The 22,027-nt window shown below is 50.8% G+C and overlaps 2 protein-coding genes across 5 annotated transcripts in view; one reads left to right on the top strand and one right to left on the bottom strand.

Moving 5' to 3' along the window:
* Window positions 1-8,313: 8,313 nt before the first annotated feature.
* On the top strand, window positions 8,314-17,099 carry CD74 (CD74 molecule). 2 transcript variants are annotated; one of them, XM_061189855.1, is made up of 9 exons: window positions 8,314-8,586; window positions 12,068-12,240; window positions 12,447-12,520; window positions 13,060-13,122; window positions 13,889-13,984; window positions 14,338-14,425; window positions 15,457-15,648; window positions 16,141-16,203; window positions 16,479-17,099. In XM_061189855.1, the coding sequence occupies exons 1-9, from the start codon at window positions 8,510-8,512 to the stop codon at window positions 16,487-16,489; spliced, it is 837 nt and encodes a 278-aa protein (XP_061045838.1). In that variant the 5' UTR covers window positions 8,314-8,509; the 3' UTR covers window positions 16,490-17,099. The 2 variants fall into 2 exon arrangements, with proteins under 2 accessions (XP_061045838.1, XP_061045839.1); XM_061189856.1 differs by lacking the exon at window positions 15,457-15,648 and having other exon boundaries at window positions 8,322-8,586.
* A 1,346-nt stretch (window positions 17,100-18,445) lies between these two features.
* Window positions 18,446-22,027, bottom strand: part of TCOF1 (treacle ribosome biogenesis factor 1) — a 38,746-nt gene continuing 35,164 nt past the window's right edge. For 2 of the 3 annotated variants that reach the window (XM_061189851.1, XM_061189853.1), the window contains exons 23-26: window positions 21,189-21,749; window positions 20,427-20,524; window positions 19,634-19,677; window positions 18,446-18,839 (exon numbers count right to left, since the gene is read on the bottom strand). In XM_061189851.1, coding sequence (XP_061045834.1) covers window positions 19,651-19,677; window positions 20,427-20,524; window positions 21,189-21,749 — 686 coding nt within the window. In that variant the 3' untranslated portion in view covers window positions 18,446-18,839; window positions 19,634-19,650. The remainder of the gene's footprint in view (window positions 18,840-19,633; window positions 19,678-20,426; window positions 20,525-21,188; window positions 21,750-22,027) is intronic. The other variant, XM_061189852.1, reaches the window with a different exon arrangement.

Here is a 22,027-nt window from a genome sequence, read left to right as displayed (position 1 = left end):
AGGCTCGGTCAGTCCTGCTCAGCTGTGCTAGCTGAGATCACGTGTCCAAAGGTCATGCTATTAACCTACCTGCCAGACAGCAGCTGGGAGAAGAGTAGGGGATTCCCAGATCCTAAATTGGTTGTAGAACATCTGACCTAGGGCAAATCAAATCCTCTCCTCACTCAATTGTCCCTTCAGTAGGATGGGAAGGAGCGAAGCAACTCGTTTCTTTCTCCCAGAAACACTGTACTGTATTCAGTATAAAATGTTTCCGCACCCCAGTTCTCCTTGGACCTTCACAGCAGTGCCATGAGGCAGTGGGGATTATCTGCCCCTATTGTACTGATTTTCAACACAGCCTGAACCACCCTTTTAAACTGCAAGTCAGATAATGACACTCCTTTGCTCAAAGCCTTCCCATGGCTCTTGATTTTACTCAGAGTAAAAGCCAAGTTTGTGACAATGGCCACAGGATCTGACCCCAGAACTTGCTGACCTCATGTCCTGTCATGCTCCACCTTAGTGGCGCCACTCTAGCCTCACTGGCCTCCTTGCTGTTCCTCAGCCATGCCAGGTGCATCCCCACTCTGGGATCTTTGTTCTGGCTGTTCCTTCTGTCCAGGGAATCCTTCCCCCAGACACGGGCTTGATTAACCACCTCAAGCCTGTGCCCAAATCTCGCCTTGTCAGTGAGGCCCAGCCCAACACCCTATAAAGTACTACAACCTGCCCCTATCCTGCTGCTGCAGTAATACCTTTCCTTTTCCCGATCTCTGGCATCACTCTTTTTTTTTTTTATTGGGGTACAGTTGTTTCACAATGCTGTGTTAGCCTCTACTGTATAGCCAAGTGAAGTTCCCTGTGCTATACAGCAGGTTCTCATTAGTTATCTATTTTATACATATTAGTGTCTGCCATCACTCTTTTTTAAATTAATTAATTAATTAATTAATTTGGTTGTGCCAGGTCTTAGTAGTGGCCGGAGGGCTCCTTAGTTGCGGCTCACCAGCTCCTTAGTTGGGGCTCACCAGCTCCTTAGTTGTGGCATGCGAACTCTTAGTTGCGGCATGCATGTGGGATCTAGTTCCCTGACCAGGGATCGAACCCGGGCCCCCTGCGCTGGGAGTGTGGAGTCTTAACCACTGCGCCACAAAGGAAGTCCCTGCCATCACTCTTTAATAAACAAATTTACTTGTTTATTTCCCACTAGAATGTAAACTCCATAAGGGCAGGGATACTTGTCTGCTTTGTTCATTTATGTAGCCCAAGGACCTGGCACAAAGTAGATGTGCAATAAATAATTGTTGAATGCGTAAATGAGTGAGTGAAAGAAGTGAAGTAAGTGGCTTGCCCAGGCCAGGCATAACAGGTACAGGACTGTAGCCCAGGCCTGCTCCTTCCCCACAAAGAGGACCTTTTCTGACCCCTTGTTCATGGCCAAGGTGTGCTAGGGTCCAAGGGCCCCCCACACAGAAAGGTTGGCCAGGCCATGTGGGGTGGTAGATAGGGCTGGACATGCACTGCCTACCACCTGGGGTGGCTCTTTCCTCTCAGAGACTTTGGGACCAAGGAGGAAAACAGGATGGGAGAGGTCCTGGGGGATTCCACCTCCTGGCTCACCCCGGTGATCTGGCAGGAACTCACACCTCTGGGTCTTGGAGTGCCCAGACCAAGGGAGAACAGGCATCTCAACCTAGACTAGCTTAATGGGGACACCACAGGAGGAGACTCCCAGGATGATCCAGAGGGGGAGGGTGAGGCCCCCTCTGGCTCTTTTGAGCAGCTGCAAATCTCTGGGTACAGGCAGGGTCCCAGATTCAGATGCAGCAGATTTGCAGAAAAAAATTTATCACTGAACTACCTAACATTTATTGCACACTTAGTCTCTACATCAGGCATATGTATATTAATTCATTCAATACTCCCAACAATCTAATGATTTAGGTTCTATTAGTATGCCCATTTTACAGGTGAGGAAACTGAGGCACAGTGGAGTTAAGTAATTTGCTCAAAATCACACATCCTGTAGTGGTGGAGCTAGAATTTTTTTCTTATCAAAACAAAACTTTTGATAGTTTCTGAGAAATTTCAAGAAGGCTTACAACACACATTTTGTGCTCATGCTGTGAAAGAGCCCACTGTCAATGTAATAATGTGTCAAGGTAACAGTGATGGGAATATAGTGTCTTCTTAGCAGCTAGCACAGTTCTTATATAGGAGGAAATTGGATTTGTACACAATTGCCTTTACTTTTTTTCTAACCAGTTATTATTCAAAATTTCAAACATACAGAGAAAATGTTCATACATATACCCACCACCTAGATTCACCTATTGTTAATTTTATCTCTTATCTTTCTATCTTTTTTTCCTATTTTGAAAATAACTTGCAAACCTCACGTCATGTCACCTCCAAGAACTTCATTCAGCCTTCGGCTTCTAAAAGTATATTTTTCTAGCAGACTAAAATTCCATTATTGCACCTAAGAAAAGCAGTAATAATTCCAAAGTATCAGCTAACATTCAGTCCATATTCAAATTGCCCCAGCTTCTTAGAAATATTTCTTACAGGGACTTCCCCAGCGGTCCCATGGTTAAGACTCTCCACTTCCAATGCAGGGGGTGCGGGTTCGATCCCTGGTCGGGGAACTAAGATCCCACATGCTCTGTGGCACAGCCAAAAAACCCCAAAAAACAGGGACTTCCCTGGTGGCGCAGTGGTTAAGAATCCACCTGCCAATGCAGGGGACACGGGTTCGAGCCCTGGTCCGGGAAGATCTCACATGCCACGGAGCAGCTAAGGCCATGCGCCACAACTACTGAGCCTGCGCTCTACAGCCCGCGAGCCACAACTATTGAGCCCTGCATGCCACAACTACTGAAGCCTGCACGCCTAGAGCTCGTGCTCTGCAACAAGAGAAACCACCGCAGTAAGTCTGCGTACCGCAACAAAGAGTAGCCCCCGCTCGCTGCAACTAGAGAAAGCCCACGCACAGCAAGGAAGATCCGATGCAGCCAAAAATAAATAAATTAATTTAAAAATTTTATTTAAAAAAAAACAAAAACAAAACCAAAAACAAATAAAAATCTCTTACAGCTTTTTTTCCCAACCAAAATCTTGTCAAAATTTACAAATTGCATTTGGTTGTTACGTTTCTTCAATCTTTTAAAATATAGAACCCTCTCCACACCCACACACGCACTTTTTTTCATGACATTGACTCTTCGATGGGTACAGTTGTTGTTTGTAGACTGTCTCTGAATTTGTCTGTTTCCTCATAGTTTTATTTCATTTGTTCTTCTGTGTCCTGTAAACTAGAATTTAGGTCTAAAGGCAGATTCACTTAATGATTTTTTTAGCAAAGATACTCCCCAGCTGAGTATCTTACCCCATTAGGAGATACATAATGTCACGTTGCTCCACCACTGGTGATGCTAAAAGTTTGATCATGTGGTGGTGACAGCAGGGCTGCACCACTGTAGAGTGCCTTTTCCTGTAAACAACCAGCAAGGACTTTGGGGATGATACTATGGCATGTGGATATCCTGTTCTCCCCCAACCCTTTGTCTCATGGTTTTGGCATCTATTGGTGGTCCTTGCCTGAGTTAATTATTACACTGGGGGTTACAAACAGGTGATTTTCTAATTCTGTCTTTTCTTTTACATTAGTTAGCTTGCATTCTTCTAGAAAGAAGGGTTTTTCCTCATCAACTGGGATTGAACTATATAGTTCCTTTTAAAGAGGCGGGGTAAATTATTCTTATTGATGCTGGAATTGTCTCATATTTGGCTGGCAGGTGCCTCTTCAAGTTGGCTCCAGGGTCCTTCTGACAAACTCCAGTGGTCTTTGAGCACTTCTTCGCTTTCTGGGAAAAAAAGATGTCTCCGACTCACCTGTGTTTTCCCTTTCTCAGCCCTGGGATCTTCCATTTTGGAACTAGAATGTGAATCCAGCAAGTTGGCCTCAGAGCTCTTTTGTTTAGACCAGTCCCAGCTGTGTGACCTTGGGCCAGTTCCTTTCCGCTTTCTGAGCCAGACTTTCTTCATACGAACAGTGGGGGAGCAGAATCCTGCCTTAACCCTGGATACCCCTCAGGGTGTGGCAGATACCAAGCCTTCCTTCTTCCTGTCATTCTGTCTCCATCCCCATGCAGGAGAGTGGGTAGGACGGGGCTGCTCCACTGGGCAGTGGGGCCTGTGTGACAACTGAGACCTCTTACCCTACTAGAAGAAAAGGAGGGAGCCATAATCTGGCCCACCCTCCTAGCTGGAATCATCTCCAGCCTCCTGTGGGCGAGGACAGGATGACCTTTGGGGTCACCCTCAGCTTTGGCCTAAAGCTGCTTCACAAGGAAAAGACATTAGACTACCATTTTGTTATCACAGTCAGTTTAGAATCAACTGACTTTGATGTTAAATGGAGTTTTACTTCGTATCAAAATTATAAATTCACATATTTAAATAATCAAATCCTTCTAAAAGTCTGGCTGTGAAAAACAGCAATTCTTTACCTTCCTTTTCACACCACTTTAAAACGTTTTTAGCCGATTCTTTTGGTAGTAACCTCCATATCTCTAAATAACTACCGGTATTGTTACTTCCAGATTGTTTCAGTTTTAAACATTATCTGGTTGGCTTTTCACTGTGGAAGACCAAGATTTAGCCCTCTTTTCTCCTCTAAGTGACTTTTCCTGACCTCTCATCCTCCCAAATGCCTCTATTGTATGTTTAGTTAGGTCAGTATTCAAAGTTTACTATATTATGACAATGCAAATGCCATTTATAGCTGCGCTATGTAGTATAGTGTGATGACTATTCATTTCCTATATAACTTTTGTTTTCCCAAGAGTTAATAGTTGTCTTGGTTTTTCATTTGCTTAATTTTCTGTGAAATTATCATAATTCAACCTCATACTCTCCAAAAAATGATCTAAATCACCTCTTAGTATGTTCAGACCTATCAGCTATCTATCAATTTTATCTTGTTGAAGAAATGTCTTTCAGAGCCTTTGGGCCTGATCCAATATGGATCTGTTGCTTTACTCCTGGGATTTTGCTGTATCATCATTCTGGGGATCCCCATTCCCTCTTGTGAGCTGAATTTCAGTTTCCTGTGTCCCAGGTCTTCCTTTATTTTTAGTGAACACCTTCATTTTGGTGGAGCATACCTTCCTGAAGCTTTCTGAGGAAGAAAAAATTTTTGAGATACCGAATGTCTGAAAATATCTTAATGACACCCTCCTACCTATTTAGTAATTTGGCTCAGTAAATATTCTAGGGTGGAAATCATTTTCCCATAGAATTTTGAAGGAGTTGCTCCATTATCTTCTGGTTTCCAGGGTTGCTCTTAAGAAGTCCAAAGTCTTTCTGATTCCTGGTCCTTTATATCTGTCTTGTTTATTTCTTTCTGTGGAATTTTCTTCTTGTCTTTATTTTTCTGAAACTTTACTTGATGTGCCTTGGTGTGAAATTATTTTTATACTTTGTCCCTGGTATTCACTGGGCCCTTTCAGTTTGGAAATTTATGTCTTTGAGTTCTGGAAATTGTACTGAATTTTTTCACTGATTTCCCCCCCTCTGTTTTCTCTGTTCTCTATTTCTGGAACTCTGATATTTGGCTATTGGGCATCCTGGACTGGTCTTTAATTCTCTTATCTTTTCTCTCTACTTCTTTCTTTTTATCTTTGTGGTCTACTTTCTGGGAGGTAAAACACATGCACACACACATACACACAAAACCTTTATCTTTTACCTACTGGTTGTTTAATATCTACCCTCATATTTTTAGTCTTTAAGAGATTTTTTGTTGTTGTTCTTCTAACAGTACTTCTATCTTTATAGCATCCTATTCTTGTTTCATGGGTGCAGTATCATCCTTTATCTCCCTAAGGCTATTAATGACTGTTCGCTTCCTCCATGGTTTTGGGGGTTTGGTTAGTTGTTTTGTTCACTCTTTTTTTTTGTTTGTTTTAGAATTACAACATTGAATTTTTTTTAAAATTAATTAATTAATTAATTAATTATTTATTTTTAGCTGTGTTGGGTCTTCGTTTCTGTGCAAGGGCTTTCTCCAGTTGCGGTGAGCGGGGTCCACTCTTCATCACGGTGCGTGGGCCTGTCACTATCGCGGCCTCTCTTGTTGCGGAGCATGGGCTCCAGACGCGCAGGCTCAGCAGTTGTGGCTCACGGGCCCACTTGCTCCGCGGCACGTGGGATCTTCCCAGACCAGGGCTCGAACCCGCGTCCCCTGCATTGGCAGGCAGATTCTCAACCACTGCGCCACCAGGGAAGCCCTGTTCTCTCTTTTATGTTAGAGGTTTACTTCAGATGTCCCATGACCCTTGATTGTCTAAAAAATCAAGTGGAAGCTGTGACCGATGTGAAGGGCTTATTCACTGAGGGCTTCCCTATAGGGTTATCTGGCTGGGTTGTTTCATTGTTGAACCCCTATATCAGAATCTTTAGGTCATTCCTTGTGGGATGGTCATGCTCTCCAGGGAAGCCTTCTCTCGTTTATTGCCTGGAGAAAGAAGGTCTGGCTTCTGGCATTCTGGGAACTGGGTCGGGGAGAAGGCTGGGACTCTCAGCTTCAGAACTGGGCCCATGCCCTGCACTGTGCCTGGGGATAGACTTCCAGTCCTCTTTCAGGGAGGGAGGGATAGTTGGGGAGGGAGAGGACATGGATAGCCAACTGTTTTCATAAACAGACTTCCAACGAATCTTCTTTTTAGCCCCACCTGTACTCCCACACAGTGTGCCTAATACCTCAATTCCTGAGCCTGTTCTATCATGTAAATTGGTGGCTTCTCAGCTTTTCTAGCTGCAGGTTTAGATTAAGGCTTTAAAGCTTTAGGATTAAGCTTTCTGGGGTCTGTGAATGACTACCTCTAATCCACCTGCTTTCCAGCTTCCAAAATTCTGCACTGTTTTCTCCTGTTCTCTTTGTCCTTATAGATTTACACTAAAAAAAAAAAAAAAAAAAGGCAACTCTTTGCCATTTTAGTGACAGAGCCAAGTGAAAGAGGAAGCAAAGCTATATATGTGTTCTAGCGATCATTACCAAGAAATCTGTTTTTAAATTGAGCTATAAATTTCACATAATAGTCAAGCTTTTCAAATGGTGCAATTCAGTGGTTTTTCCATATATCCACAAAGTTGTGCAACAATCACCACTATCTAATTCCAGAATATTTTCATCACCCTGAAAGGAAATCCCATACCCATTAGCAGTCATTCCCCATCCCCTTTTCCCCCCAGCCCCTGGCAACTGCTGATCTACTTTCTGTTTCTATGGCTTGCCTAGTCCAGACATTTCAAATAGATGGAATCCTTCACATCCTTGTCAACACTTGTTATCTGTCTTTTTGATTATAGCCATTGTAGTGGATGTGAAGTGGTACTTCACTGTGGCCTCGATTTGCCTCCTAATGGCTAATGATGTGGAGCATCTTTTCATGTACTTATCGACCATAAATTTGTTAATTTATTAATGAAAATTTAAACACACACACAAAAGACATAAAGATTAATAAAACAGATATGGTCTACAAGCCACAGATAGTCAGAAATAAAACCATGCCAACACAGTTAAACCTCCCCTGGGTACCCTTTCCCAGTCCCTCCTCATTCCCTCCCTGTAGAGGTCCCCGCTTTCATGAATTTGAACGAAACAATTTGAGCATCAGGAGGCAGAAGGGTAGAATGGTTAAAATCATGGGCTGCAATTCCTGGATGCACGATCCTGGGCAAACACGTAGCCTCTCAAAAGCCTCAGTGTCCCTATCTGTAAATGGAGATCATAAAATAAAACAGCCCTCAAAGGGTTACTGTAAAGATTAAATGAAACAAAGCAAGCAAAACGATTAGCACAGTGCCTGGCACAAAGGAGGGCTTGGTAAGTGGTGGCAAATATTAGTACCAGAGCCTTAGAACCATGGACTCAGGTTCATAAAATGCTTGAGTTAGAAGAAAGCAGAGGGAACAGTGAATCCAACTTTCCTCCTCCATTTTGAGATGACATAACTGAGGACTGAGAGAAGGAGAGGAACTTGTCTAAGTTCACAAAGGGGGAACAGCCCCTTTCTGCACCCACTCATCTATAGGTGAGAGGGGAGACAAACAAAGCATTTTCGGTATTTTTCGCTTCAAAGTGATTTCCTGTCTAGGGAGTGAACATTTGCCTGTTTCTCGAAACATCCAAAGAGCCTTATGAATCCACAGGTCTGCCCAGAAACAAGTGATGAGGGCCCTGGGCAGCCAGTGGAAGCATGCTGGCCTTTCCACCTGCCTGGGGGACCTCCCCCTACTCATCCTGCCCCCTTAAAGGCAGCTTTGCTCAAGTGGGGGGTATTTCCAGCTTTGTGGCTTTCACTTCCACCTCTACTAGGTGGGCGGAGTGCCCTCCTGTGGACGAATCAGATTCCTTCTCAGCCCCAATTTCAAGAGGTGAGCCAGGGGCTCAGCGTCCCAGACACGCAGGAGGCAGCAGCAGCAGCAGCAGGAGAGGGGAAGACCAGAGGCCAGAACCATGGAAGACCAACGTGACCTCATCTCCAACCACGAGCAGATGCCCATGCTGGGCCAGCGCCCCAGAGCCCAGGAGAGGTACGTGTGAACGGCGGGAGAGAGCACACAAGCCTTGGACCGCACCGAGTGCGCAGGTGCTAAGGGAGGAGCAGTAGACCGGGAGTCAGAGGAGGCATGGACTCGGGCTCTGACCCCAGTGCTAACTGGGTGAATTTGAGCAAGTCTCTAGCCCGCTCTGGGCTTCAGTTCTCCCTCCTGTAAAATGAGGGAGCTCCTCTAGGACAGGGGTTTTAACTTTCTATGCATCATGCACTTCTCTTCTGAAAATCGGGAGAGCTCTGGACTCCTTCCCTAGAGCTTCACACAATATCAGGAGCTTCACAGAGTCCCCTGAAGCTGGGCCATGAGGCCTAGGTTAGAAATTTTGGACCAGATTTTGAAAATAGTATGGATCCTAGTTGGAGAAGCAGCTCATCATAGAGGACTTCCCTCCTAGTTACCATAAATTGCTATATGTGTTTATATCAAGGGAATTACAGTTGCAGGTGTCTGTAGAGTAGATGGAGACATTTGCTATCACAGGAGGGAATGAGAGATGTTGGAGGGGGATCAAAAAAGGGGGAGGGGGGCTCTGGCTAAATTTCTAGAAGGGACTGTGGGTTGATATGGGTGGTACCCTGCCTGTGCCCCTCTCCCTTGCAGCAAGGGGCCAGCACAGCCATCCAGAGGACCCCTTCCCAACTCCAAGATGGCCTCATCCATCTGTTCCCCTGAAAAGAAAGGGGGGTGCTTAGAATGCAGCTACCCTAACGCCCCTGCTCCCCCAAATAATTCACAAATTACAGGGACTTACAATTGTGATGTCAGCTGTTGCCAGGCAGAAATGGGTTTGGGAGAGACTCTCAGAGATGTCATGAGGAACTGCATACTGTGGGACAGGTAACTAGATAGAGACCTTTAGAGACCATTTTCACAGCCTGTGAAAATCCTGGGGAATCCCATGGCTAGGAGGGCCGACTCTTACGAGGGCTGGATTCTGGTCCAGGTTCTGCTACTGTCATGTGTGACTTGTATAAATCAGTGTTTCTCTCTGGGTCTCAGTAGTAGTAATAATCATAATAACTATGACAGGAGTTATGATAATAATTCCTATTCACTGTACACCTGTCACCAATCTTCAGTCACTGTTAGTCATTACTATGATTAATTTTGTGCCAGACATATAACTAAATGCTAAACTCAATCGTAATTCTCTTAGAAATCCTATGAGTTGGGTACTTTTATTATTCCCATTTTTACATAAGAGAAAGTTGAGACATATCAGTAAATGACTTACTTAAGTTATTGCAGCTACTGAATATTGGAGCCAGAATTTGAACCCAGGACTAGTCTGATATCAAAGTTTGAGTTTATTCTACCATCTGACCTCCTTCTAGAGGCACGATTTGCAGGGAGGGGGAGATGGGTCCCCCTCTGAGCTCAGGCCTCCCAGTGAGTTGCAGACCCAGCATGGGCTCAGTGAGCAGAAAGGGTGCCCCCTCGTCAAATCCTTGTCTAATTTTCCTTTTAGTTCAATTACTGCTTCTAAAAACTGTCCTGGCCTGTTTTGGACCCTTTTGTGAACACTTCTGCCTGGCAACATTTGTATCATGATTCCTGCTAGTTCTGGTTGGCTCCTGACTTTGGCCAATTATTATTACTAGTCAAGAAAGAGGCAGTAGAAAGGAGGAAGTGAAGAGAGGGGTGACAAGAATTGGCCTTTGTCTAGAACCAGGAGACAGGCAATCAAGATGCATAAAGAGGAAGGAAACCAGATGCTAAAGTTAACTATTACCTCCTTTGAGATCAGTGCTCAGTGTTACTTATGGGGTGCTAACTACATGCTAGGTATGGAGTCGAGAGTTTTCCCCCCGCTCTTATTTTATATAACAGCCCTTTGAGTAGAGTAGATGTTCTTACCTCAAGTTACTCACTCAGAGAGGTTAAGTGACTTGCCCCTGGTCCCCGAGCTAAGGGAGTGGCAGAACCAGGCTTCCAATCCAGGTTACATGGTCTCGTCTTCATTATGACTCTATAGAGTCTCAGGCCTTGTGGGAAACTGAGCTTCAGAGAGGGGATGGCGGGAGGCAGAGCTGGGGCTAGACTGGGGGTGGGGCTGCTGAAGGGGTGAGACTGTAGAGCTTGAACTCAGGCAAGACCCAGACTTGGGTGGACTTTTCACCACTTCAGAGGCCAGGCCACCCCTGTTCCTTGGGAAGGCCAACAAGTAGGATTTGTTTTCCCCTCCTGTCTGTTTTTCTCCTTTTCTCCACACAGGCTTTTTACTTTCTCCTTTCAGAATAATAATCCCTTGGGCTGGGCCTTGGCCCAGAAATCACAGAGGACTGACAAGCAGAGAGCCAGTGAGAATGAGCCATGTCTGTGATGTCATGAGTTACTAGGCAGCAGGGTGTTCCTGGAGGTTCCTAAACTAACCTTGCTGATTGCTGGAGTAAGCAGGGCGCAGTCTCGTCCTCAATTTCCAGTGGGGTCCTAGTAATTCTATCCCTGGGGTAGGTGGGAAAAAACAAACCGGTCAGGAACTCTCAGGGCCCTGGGGTGGGATCCTTACTTCCCCGGCACGTAATATGTACATGTGCCCTCAAAACTGTATCCAAGGCCAATAGCTCCAAGGGCTGGCCGAGGTCCGGCCACCCCTCCCTGTGCAGCCAGCCAGTCCAGAGAGCGTGAGACGTTCTCCCAGGTCATACAGGCTCAGGCACCAAACTCCTGCTGAGATACGCCCCGCCCTGCTCCCTAACCCCCATCCCCGGTAGATATTACCATTCAGAATACTTCTGTGGTCACAGACAGATCTTACTTCAGATGATGACCACCAAATTCTAGAATTGCTGCGGTGAGAGGTACCCATGAAACAGGCCCAGAGAATGGCAGAGATGTGCTCAGAGGCACAGGGAGTGTCTTGGGCAGAGGATGTGCTCCCACAGGCGGGTGGTCCCTGGCCCTTTTCCAGCCAGACATTGTCTGATGCACCCAACCCACTCCTAAAAATGGCAAGGCCTCACTTCTCTTTTTCAGGTGGGCTGCATGCTCTGCTGTCCAGGCCCTACTTCCTTCCTTCGTCTCTGATTTCACTGCAGGGGTTGGGTGCATAGTGGGTGCTGCCTGGAGGGCAGCCCTGATCCTCAGGAGATCCTCTGGTAGAGGGAACCTGGGGAGACCCTCCACCTCGACCCCTCATTGCACAGGTGGGACCGAGGCCCGGAGAAGACAAGGCACTTGTCCCCGGTTCTTCCCCACGCAGCCTAGGCCCAGGGGCAGCTCCAGGATTTCCACCTGGGAGGGCTATAGGGGCAGCACTGATTGGAGGTAGGGGGTCAGGGGAACGTCTTCAAGCTGCAGGTTCATAGGCACTTGTTTGTGTTTAAAGTGTGTGTTTGTTAGCGGTAGCTGAGGGCCGAGGGCTGGAAATGGGGGGCACACTCCCCACTCCCTGCTAGTCCTCGGGGCAGCCGCCTCCACGGACCCTCTTCCGACCTATCTCCCCCGCCCCCAACAGCAAGTGCAGCCGTGGAGCCCTGTACACAGGCTTTTCCGTCCTGGTGGCTTTGCTCCTGGCCGGCCAGGCCACCACCGCCTACTTCCTGTACCGGCAGCAGGGCCGCCTGGACAAGCTGACAGTCACCTCGCAGAACCTGCAGCTGGAGAACATGCGCATGAAGCTTCCCAAACGTGCGTGCCCCACCTCTATCCCCACAGCCCTCATGCCCCCCGTCCCTCACCTCAGAAGACCCCTCATTCCTGAACCCAGCTGCGCCCGCTGTCCCTTCCCTCCGGTCTGGAATTCCAGTCCCTCATCTGGGTCTGAGATCTCGGTCCCCGGACCTGAGTGCCCTCTTCCCTGGGGCCACGCTCATGCTGTGCCTTCTGCCCCATAGCCGCCAAGCCTCTGAGCAAGATGCGCCTCGCCACCCCGATGCTGATGCAGGCGCTGCCCATGGGAGGCCCGGAGGTAAGGCCAGTCCCAGGGCGGCGGAAGAGGGAAGCGTTACCTAGCCTGGATGGAGGGCAGGTGCCAAGGGACAGGGGAGGACAGCTGGCCCGGGAAAAGTAGAGCTGGAGAGGGGGTCCTGACTGCTGGGGAGGAGGAGGAACTCCAGAGGCGGGGGAGGAAGGAGCCTCTTGGGGCCCTCCCTGGGAAGAGGGCTCAGTCCTCCACAACTTACAAGATACTTCTCATTTCCCAGAGCATCTCACAGTGCCTCCTATTCTCAAAGCCCTTGATATCATATATGGATAATGCTTCTGTTCACAAAACGATCTCCTGTCCACAAAGCCTTAGGCAGGAAAGCTTATGCAGAGTTGACGAACAGGATATTGAGGCAGAAAGGTAGTGACTTGCCCGAGCTCTCACATTTGGAGGTGGCAGAGATGGGCCTGTTGAACATCTGGGAATCCAAACTCTCACCCAGACCGCAGCTGCTGGCTCTGCTCTAGGGCCCCTCCTCCATGGGCCAGTGCTGGGAAACACCCTATTCCTTCCTTCCACAGCCCATGCAGAACGCCACCAAGTACGGCAACATGACACAGGACCACGTGATGCAGCTGCTCCTGGTGAGTGGAACCTGGCCAGGCATCCCTGACCTCCTGCCCCATCCCCATAAGCCCCCAGTGCGGCTATGCTTCAAGACCTGCACCATGCCTGGCTCACAGCAGACATTCAATATGGGATCACCGGATTAGTGAAGGAAGACAAGTGTGGCCCTTAAACGTTATATGAAGTCCAGACCCGCCACTCCCCGTTTTGTGTTTGGGATGGAGAAACCAAAGCCCAAAGTCTGGAAGTGACTTGCTGAAGATGCCTGTTTTTTCCTTCCCAAATTTTTGCTGCATGTCTACTCAGTGCCAGGCACTGTGCAAGGCTCTGGACCCACAATCGGGAGCAATCAGATCCAGCTCCTAGTCCCATGGAGATCTCAGGCTAGCATGGGAGACAGACAAGTGACCAGGTGATGAGGGATGTGCAGGGGGCTTTGTGAGGAAAGTGGCCGAGGACCCAACCTATCTGGGCGGTTGGGATGAGGTCAAGGAAGTCCTGAAGGAGGTGAGACCCGAAAGATGAATAGGAGCCTGCAAGGAGTAGAAGACTGAGGGTTATTGGTAGAACTGGGCCTGGAACTGGGTCTCCCGACTCCTAGCCCTGGGGTCTTGTAGCTGTGTAGCCGGATTACCTAGACCACATTCCCTCCCCACTAGCTCCAACATGCTGAGGTCTGGGGTCCAGCCCTCAGAACGGAAGACCAGGGGAACATGGGCTGCACATTAAACCCTGCCTGCCAGGAAGCTTTTCAACCTTCCTTCCTGCCTTGCTACCCTGCAGAAGGCTGACCCCCTGAAGGTGTACCCGCAGCTGAAGGGGAGCTTCCCAGAAAACCTGAAACACCTTAAGGACACCATGGATGGCATGGACTGGAAGGTCAGCAGCTTCCCTGCCCTGGTGCCCTCCCTCTCCCGACATCTAGAGCAGCCCTGGGAAGAGGCGGGGTGAGCAGGGAAGCCTCCCTCTCCTGACATCTAGAGCAGCCCTGGGAAGAGGCGGGGTGAGCAGGGAAGCCATTCTCAGGGAGCTGGAGGCGGCTTACCAGCACCTAGAAAACCCTAGCCATGGAGGAGTGCTTGGAGTTGAGGAACCACCTTGACCAAGCCCTGTGGGGTCTCTAAGGAGGAACCAGGCTCCCGCTGGCCCTCCATGTCTCTGTCCCCAGGGACAAAGTCAGGCTGGGTTGGAGAGGGCTACTGAGCCTGACTCTCTGCCTTTATCCCCATTAGCTCTTTGAGAACTGGATGCATCAGTGGCTCTTGTTTGAAATGAGCAAGATCTCACTGGAGGAGAAGCCCTTTGAAGTTCCACCAAAAGGTAGAGGGAATGGGAGCCTTGAGGAGGCAGGGTTTCTGGGAGCTCCCTCAGGGGTAGGGCCTTGGGCACTCCCTGATCCATGCACAGGACTCTCCCAGCCTCTCAGCTCTCACTCCTGTCTCTCCTGCCTGCTCTTCTGGGCTCGGCTGCCCCCAGCCCCCCATCCTGTCTGGGGTACAGAGTCCTCCCTTCAGGAGGTGACCCTCCTTGTGGAGGATGGTACTGCACAAGGGGGCCTGGAGCAAAAACCACCCAAAACATCCCAGGAGTCATGGCAATGACCTTCTCCACCCAGCACTGCACCCTGCAGGTTCCCGTGAGAGGGCTGGGCTCATGAGTGTCACCCTTCAAAGGGACCTCTCCCAGGTCACACAGCCAGCGGGTACTAGATAAGAGGGCCTTGGGGTTTTTCCATCTCATGGACAATGTATACCAGGGTTTTCAGCCCTAAAGCCTTTATGGGTCCTGTGTTCTCATCCTGGTGCTAATTTACTGTGTGACTTTGGGCAAGTCTGTTCCCTCTGGGCTTCAGTTTCAGAAGTGGAAGATCAACGGTCCACCCCTCTCTGGGCCTCGGATTCTCCATCATAGAGTCACAGAGGGCACATTGGATGCTATCTCGACCAACTCCCAGCTAATGTCTGAACCCCCTCTATAACATCCCCATCACATAGTAACCCCTACTTCTACTTGGATACCCCCAGTAATGCAAGCTCAGACTTACCAAGGTGTCCATTGCTTTTCTCTAGAAGTCAGAATCAGAGGTGCAATTCTAAACTTTAATAGGCATTGAGTGTTAGAAAAAATCATGTTCTGGGATGAATTAGCCACACAGCCATTCACTTCCTCTTTGATCCTGGACCTTGTTGGTTCAGGCCTCAGTTTCTCCATCTGTGCAATGGGTAGAGCAAGTACAGCCACTTGGACAGAAGGCATTAGGCCCACAGCAGTGGTATGTGGATCTCTGGTTCTGCTGAGACCCTGGCCCAGAGCTCGCTCACTCACTGTGTTCACCGTGCCTGTCGCTTCAGTACTGACCAAGTGCCAGAAAGAGGTCAGCTGCATCCCTGACATCCACCCGGGCATGTTCAGGCCCAAGTGCGACGAGAACGGCAACTATATGCCGCTCCAATGCTATGGGAGCATCGGCTACTGCTGGTGTGTCTTCCCCAACGGCACCGAGGTCCCCCACACCAGGAGCCGTGGGCACCATAACTGCAGCGGTAAGCAGTGGCCGCTGTGCCAGGAGCAGGAAGGACCAGGAAGGCTGAGGGGCAGGAGGTCCCTCCTGGCACACATGGGGCCAGGACACTCGAGGTGACAACTCCTGGGGGGCAGCCACTCAGCCATGCATCCACCCACCTGTGCATTCCTTATCTGTTTGTGCATTTATTATTTCTCTCCTTTGCCCACACTCATCTACTTACTCATTTATCCTTCAGTCCTTCCACTTTACCCCTCCATGCATGCATCCAGGAGTCTCCAGATCCACCCATCTGATTTCATCACCCCCCTCCTTGGCCTTGCTCATTCAATTCCCCAGCCGCACTTCATTGCCGCTTGCAGCCATCCAACAAGCATCCTTCCATTCATGTCTGTTCTACCAAGCACCAGGCTCGTGGCGAGGTTGGGAAGAACTAGCCCGCCCAGGCCCCTTGTCAACGGGTGCGGTAGGCCGGGCTGCAACTAACAAGTGGAACTGTGCTCCTTTGCAGACCCACTGGAGATGGAGGATCTGTCGTCTGGGCTGGGCGTGTCCAAGCCGGATCTCGGTCAGGGTAAGGGCCCTTGCAGGGGATCTGGTCCCTAGCAGCTTACCCCCCGTGGGGCCTACTCCCTTGTGGGTAGATGACCCTGGGCCATTCTCCAACATCTATTTCACAGATGAGGACCAGCGTTGGGGGTTTCAGGGGCTATGACGGTCAGTACTTGTACCCAAGCAGGAGGCAGTGGAGGGTAAAGAGTCCTCGACAGCTCTGAGGCCACAAGATGCTGGGAAGGGTCAGCAACAGCAGGTGACTCCAACCCTAACCTGCTGTGTCTCTCTCCGCAGTCATCCCGTGAGCACAGCAGACGCAGACGCCAGCACTCAGCCAGCCCTGCATGGCCACAGTTTCCCTGGCCCCCTACCCTAGCCCCTCTCCTTCCTTTGCACACCCCTCCCCTTGCCGTCTCCCACCCTGCACCTCATTCTATGAGACTCTGGAGCCTGGCTCTCCATCATCCTTGGACACATCAAATCATCAGAACGGCATAGATTAACAATGCAGAAGGGCCCTGTTGCTCAAAACCCCATCTACTAGCAGGGACACAAGGCCCAGGGAGATGGACCATGAAACAGGTCGACCCCCACTTCTGACACCACATGGTGCTCCAAGATCTAGGCCCATGGAAGAGGTGGGCAGGTGTAGGGAGAAGGGACGGCACTGACCCAAGCCCCAGGACGGACACCTCTGCTGTCTCCTCTCCCACTGGCCTCAGCCTTCCAGCCCGTTTAACTGGGGGGGAGGAGCCACCCTTTCCCTCTCCCCAGCATCATCCACCCAGGAAGAACCAGCCTCTCCACCCACAGCCCCTCCTTTCTACCAACCCCCAGTTCCGTCTGCGCAGCCAAGCTTGTCATCGGCCCTCAGGGCCATGGCGCCTGTGAGAATAAAAGGTAGTGAGTAGAACACTCCCAGTTCCCGGCTGCTCTGTTGGGTCTGGTTCGTTTCCCCGAAGAGGGTGAACTGCAGACCTTGCATCCTGTAGTCTAGGTGGGAGGATGCCTGTGGGGCGGGGCCGGGCCGTGGGGGGCGGGGCTGCAGTCTTTGGACGCAGACACGCTTGGTCTCCATGTTCCACACACGGGAATATATTCTCTACTTCCAAGAAGAAACAGGCTCTTGCCCACAGTCCTTTAAGCGCAAGCTCCTCTGGGTCCGGCTTCTCACGTCCCCATTTTCTTTTCTATACTGAGAACAGTACAAGTGTGATGACAGATGGCAACAACATGGGCCCTCGTGTCGGGATCACCAGGGAGTGGCGGCTGTGGAAGTGGGGGCCTATGTCCTAGTTAAGGGGTGGCCGCTGCGGTGCCCCAGCCGCTCATTGCCAGGAGGAGCAGAGGCCCCTGTGGTCAGATTTCTGGACTTTTCAAGAGGAGCCCCAAATGAAGAAGTTCACTGAAATCTCCATTTCTAAGTCTGAAGACTTGCTGTGGGTCAAAGAAGCCCAATAGGACACTGCTCTGCGGCCTCTGTTCTAGATCAACACACTTAGGGGGAGAGAGGCTCCCTGGGGGAGGGCCTGGCCCAGGAGCCCCAAGTTAGGGTAAATCTGGATGCCACCCTGGCTCTCCCAGACCTCCCCAGCCCAGTGCTGTTTCTGCATGGCCTCTTGCTGCCTCTAGCAGAAGGCTAAAAGCCTTGGAGCGGACTCCATGACCTTGGGTGCTCCACACTACTCTGGGCTCAGGGAGGTGGACCTCTGCATCACTGGCCATCACAAAGTCCTGCGGACGTCACCCTGACACATCTTTCAGGTTCCTCCACTTCTTGCCTTCATCATTGCAGAACCTCTGTTACCTAGACACGTGGACAACTCAGTCCTAACTGGGCTTCCTGCTCCTACTGTCCCTGCCAGCTACTCTCCACCAAGTACCTCAAGAGAGCCTGCCCGCAGCTTGCCCTAACTACAAAAGGTGACTTGGAAGATCCCCTTCCATTTCTTGCTTCTGGGTATCTGCCTGACCTACCTACCCCAGCAACCAGCCATGACCATGCCTGAGCTCCCCCTTACCTTAGATGCCACCTCCTCCAGGAAGCCTTCCCCACCCCAATTCAACACCAGGGCCTTTTGCTGAGTCTCCTTCTCTGGCAAACAGTGTGTCACTCACCACAGTATACCAGAGCCTTGATACACGGTCAAGAATAAATCCTGAGCGATGGTTTGTTCATCTCCAAGTGTCAGCCAGACTCTCCCTTCCAAGAATCAATCAATTGCAAAACGTTTGCCCCAGATGCAATGGGAACTTGCACCTTTCCTTCAAGTCTTTTATTTTCTGAGTTATTACAAAAAACACACAAACAAAATGGGAGAAAACTGACAAAAAGAGGACAAAGCCTCAGCATAGCTGGAGACCAGGGGCATGGAAGGAGTCGCAGGCTAAGCCTCACTGGGTCTGCAGGGCAGAGGTGGAACGTCCCGAGACCTCTGGGCATGTTGGGTCTGAGAAGCGAGGGGCAGGTCACTTAAAAAATATATATATATATTGTACATGTCCATACGAGGCATCCTTTGTCGGCACAGAAGTCAGGCCAGGGTCAGTGAGTGGAGGTCACGGGAGCTGGGCGGGGTTCCTTCTCCTGGGACCAGCCTCTCTGCAGGGCTCACTGGCTTGGCCAGCATGGACACCACAGCTGGCCATCATCTTCTGGGGAAGGAGGGGAAGTTAAAAATTCAATTCCAACCCTTGGTGGGCAGAGGGAAGAGGCATGGGGCTGGCCACCGCTTGGCTAAGAAATCCCTGGGAGAAGGAAACGTCAGACTTCCTGACCTTTTTCTCCACCAAGGAGAACAAACTCAAAATCTGGCATCTCCTATGCAGGGAGGGGCATTAACTAACCACGGTGGATACTTGTCAGTGCTGACCACGTCCCAGGAACTGGGCTGAGTGCTTTAGAGCTTAATTAACTGCACTGAATCCTCACTACCAGCCCAGGCCTGTATTACCCCCATTTACAGCAGGCTGGGGCCGGCTCAGCCAGGCGGATCACTTAACCACTTCACCACTACCTGGGAAGCACACAGCCATCAGAATGGCTTGTTTTGAGCAAATCATCTTCCTTCCCATGAGGAAATGCCCTCGAATTACAAAATCATAAGGAAAAGGAACTGGCAGTGGCAAGGGGGAGACTGAGCTGTCCCCGACCTCAAGCCTTATCCTCATGTACAGAGGCACCAGCCCAGTGCCCACCTCCCACTGCACACTCAGTGTTGGTCACTGCCAGGACTGTCCCGGACACTTCTGATTCTACAGCTCTGGTTCCCGGCATCACCCACTGACCCTGAGGAATGCAACCTCTTTCTCCAAACCCCCTTCCCCTCCCTTCGTGGGCCTACCCACGAAGCCCAGTCTCCCCGGAACCACAGTGAATGCTGGGCCTGCCCTCCCACCCTCCCCAGGGAGCAGATGGTCAGCAGGGGTTCCCGGGTCAGGAAGTGCACCTGCCGCCTGGTGTCCCTCAGACAGTCTGCTCTGCCGTCTTCTTCTGTGAAGAGAGAAGTACGTATGAGAGGCTCCTGTACCTGAAGCATCTCCCCACCCACGCTGCCCCCACCAGGAGGGGATGTGACAGTTGTCTCCTGAGGATTCGTGGCTCCCCCAGAACAGATTTTGGGCATATAGAGATCCCGAGGGTAGGGATGGCGCCCCGTGTGCCCTGGAGGAAGGAGCTCAGGACTTTGCAGCAGCAGATGCTCAGCTTTTCTGACCACAGCTGAAGCCCTGCTGGCCACGGTGAGAACTGCGCCTGAGTATAAGGCGCTGAGGGCCCCCTGGCCAGGCGATCAGCCCTTGACATGCATGAAGCAGACTGTGTGTGTTTCTGTGGTGCAGATGCCCTGCCCGCTGGGGCACACACATCCCAGGGAACGTTTCCTCTCACCTGGAAACCTGCAACAGCCTACCTGGCCTCCCTGCCCCCCTGGGGGGCTCTGCTTTCTTCACTTGTCATAAGAATATCCTTCTATCTCACAGGCAAGATAGGGCCACTCCATGGTGCCCATGTGCACAGACCTCGTGCCCCTCAGGGTGACGCCCCACCCCTAGCTCTTCTCTAGTGTATCACAACGCACAAGCCCCCATTCTGGACCCTGAGAATGGAAGGGGCACAGGGACCAGGTCTGGCCCACACGACCCCCTACCCTGACATGCAGAGGCTGGGGCTGATCACATTCACCCTGGGGACAGGGTTTGGCCCCCTTTTCTCGCCTGAGACTCCTCAGGAACTCACTGTACCTTTTTCTTCTTTTTCTTCTGCAATGGTGAGTCAGGGTCTTTGGTTGAGGCCTTTTTTGCTTTCTTCTTCTTTTCTTTTTTTTCCTTGTCTTTTTTTTCTAAGGGAAGAAAGTAAACTTGCTAAACAACAGGTATTAGTCTTAAATGTTGGCGTCAATGTCGAGAGACACAGGAGGTAGGTCTCCAGGGGCCCTGGAGCTCTCTCCTCCCGATGCCCCACACCGTGGGGAGCCATCAAAGCACAGGTCCATAGGCCTTTGCGACCACCTGCCCTGGCCCTCGGGCCAGCCTCGTGATTTCTGCTCCATCCATGGACCACCTGGACTATTACCATTTTCCTTTAACTCACTCTGTAAAACTTCTACACGTTTATTTTAAAAAGACCCTTTCAACCTGTAAATGGGAATGAGTTATCACCCATGGTACAGGGCCGGAGTGAGGGTTAAAGGTAGCCCTGCCGCACGCGGAGTCCAGCGCAGAGCGCGCTGAGGGGCGGCTGCTGTCCAGGAGCCTGGATCGCAGGGGCCTGAGCTGCAAGTGCGCGCGGCTGTGAGCACACGCCCTGGAGCTGAGAGCACCTTCTCAGCAGTCGTGGCCCCTGTGCTGCGGCACCTGGTTCTGGCTTTGCCCATCCTGCCCCCCATGATGGACAAGCCATTCTCAGCCCCATCTCTGTGCTGGCTGAGGGCTGCCTGCCTGGGAGGTGACCGACAGCGCTCGGCGGGGCTGGGGAATGCGCTCCGGGCTGCACTGGGCACTTACTCTTGTCGGATTTCTTCTTCTCCTTCTTGCTCTTTGGGTTGCCTTGGTCTCCCCCCTCACCCTTCACCTTCCCCGGCTCCCCTTCTGGCTTCTCCTTGGCCCCTTGGGAGCCGGGAGACTCCTTCTCCTTCTTCTCCTTGATGTCACCACTTGCTTTGTCCCTCTTGGATTTCCCCTTGGAAGTCCTGGGGGCCTTTTCTGGGGAGACCACACGCTCCCCGCCATCCCCGGCCGCCAGCTGCTTCTTCTTCTTGCTCCTGGGGGCACCGGCGGCTGTCTGGTCTTCAGAGAGCTTCCGCTTGTTGCCCAGGCGGCCCTTCCGGCTGCCCTCCCGGCTGCCCTCCTTGGCGGCGTCCACGGCCTTCTTCTTCTCCTGCTCCAGCAGCTCCGTCAACACCTTCACCACCGAGGCCTGCACCTGCGCCTCACTCAGGGGCCAGGGCTCGCTCAGCAGGCGCCGGGTGATGTCGCTCTGCAGCGCCAGCATGGAGGCCTGGGGGCTCCTGGGCCCCTTCCCGGGCTTCTGGGGCTTCTGAGGTGTGGCGCTAGCCTCTCTTCTGCCTGTGGAGAGAGGACCCGGGGTCACGGATCTGAGAGAATCAGGAAGTAGACCTCTCGTGGCATGAAAGTCAAGGGGCTCCAGCACAGACCTGACCTCCTCTGATGCAGTAGAGGGGGACGGTGGGGCCCCGCTGGGTCTCCTGCTCACACCTCTCTGCCAGCTTCTAACTTAGAGCTCTTTTCTCGTCTCCTCACACTAAAAACTCAAGTTCAGGTTGGGGATGGAAATTAACTCCAGAATATTCATCAGTGGGCTTGAAATCTACCAACAAATCAAA

Source organism: Eubalaena glacialis, chromosome 4 (assembly GCF_028564815.1).
Source record: "Eubalaena glacialis isolate mEubGla1 chromosome 4, mEubGla1.1.hap2.+ XY, whole genome shotgun sequence".
Classification (NCBI taxonomy): domain Eukaryota; kingdom Metazoa; phylum Chordata; class Mammalia; order Artiodactyla; family Balaenidae; genus Eubalaena; species Eubalaena glacialis.
The sequence above is the reverse complement of the archived record's forward strand: the minus strand, read 5'-3'. Positions and strand labels throughout refer to the sequence as shown.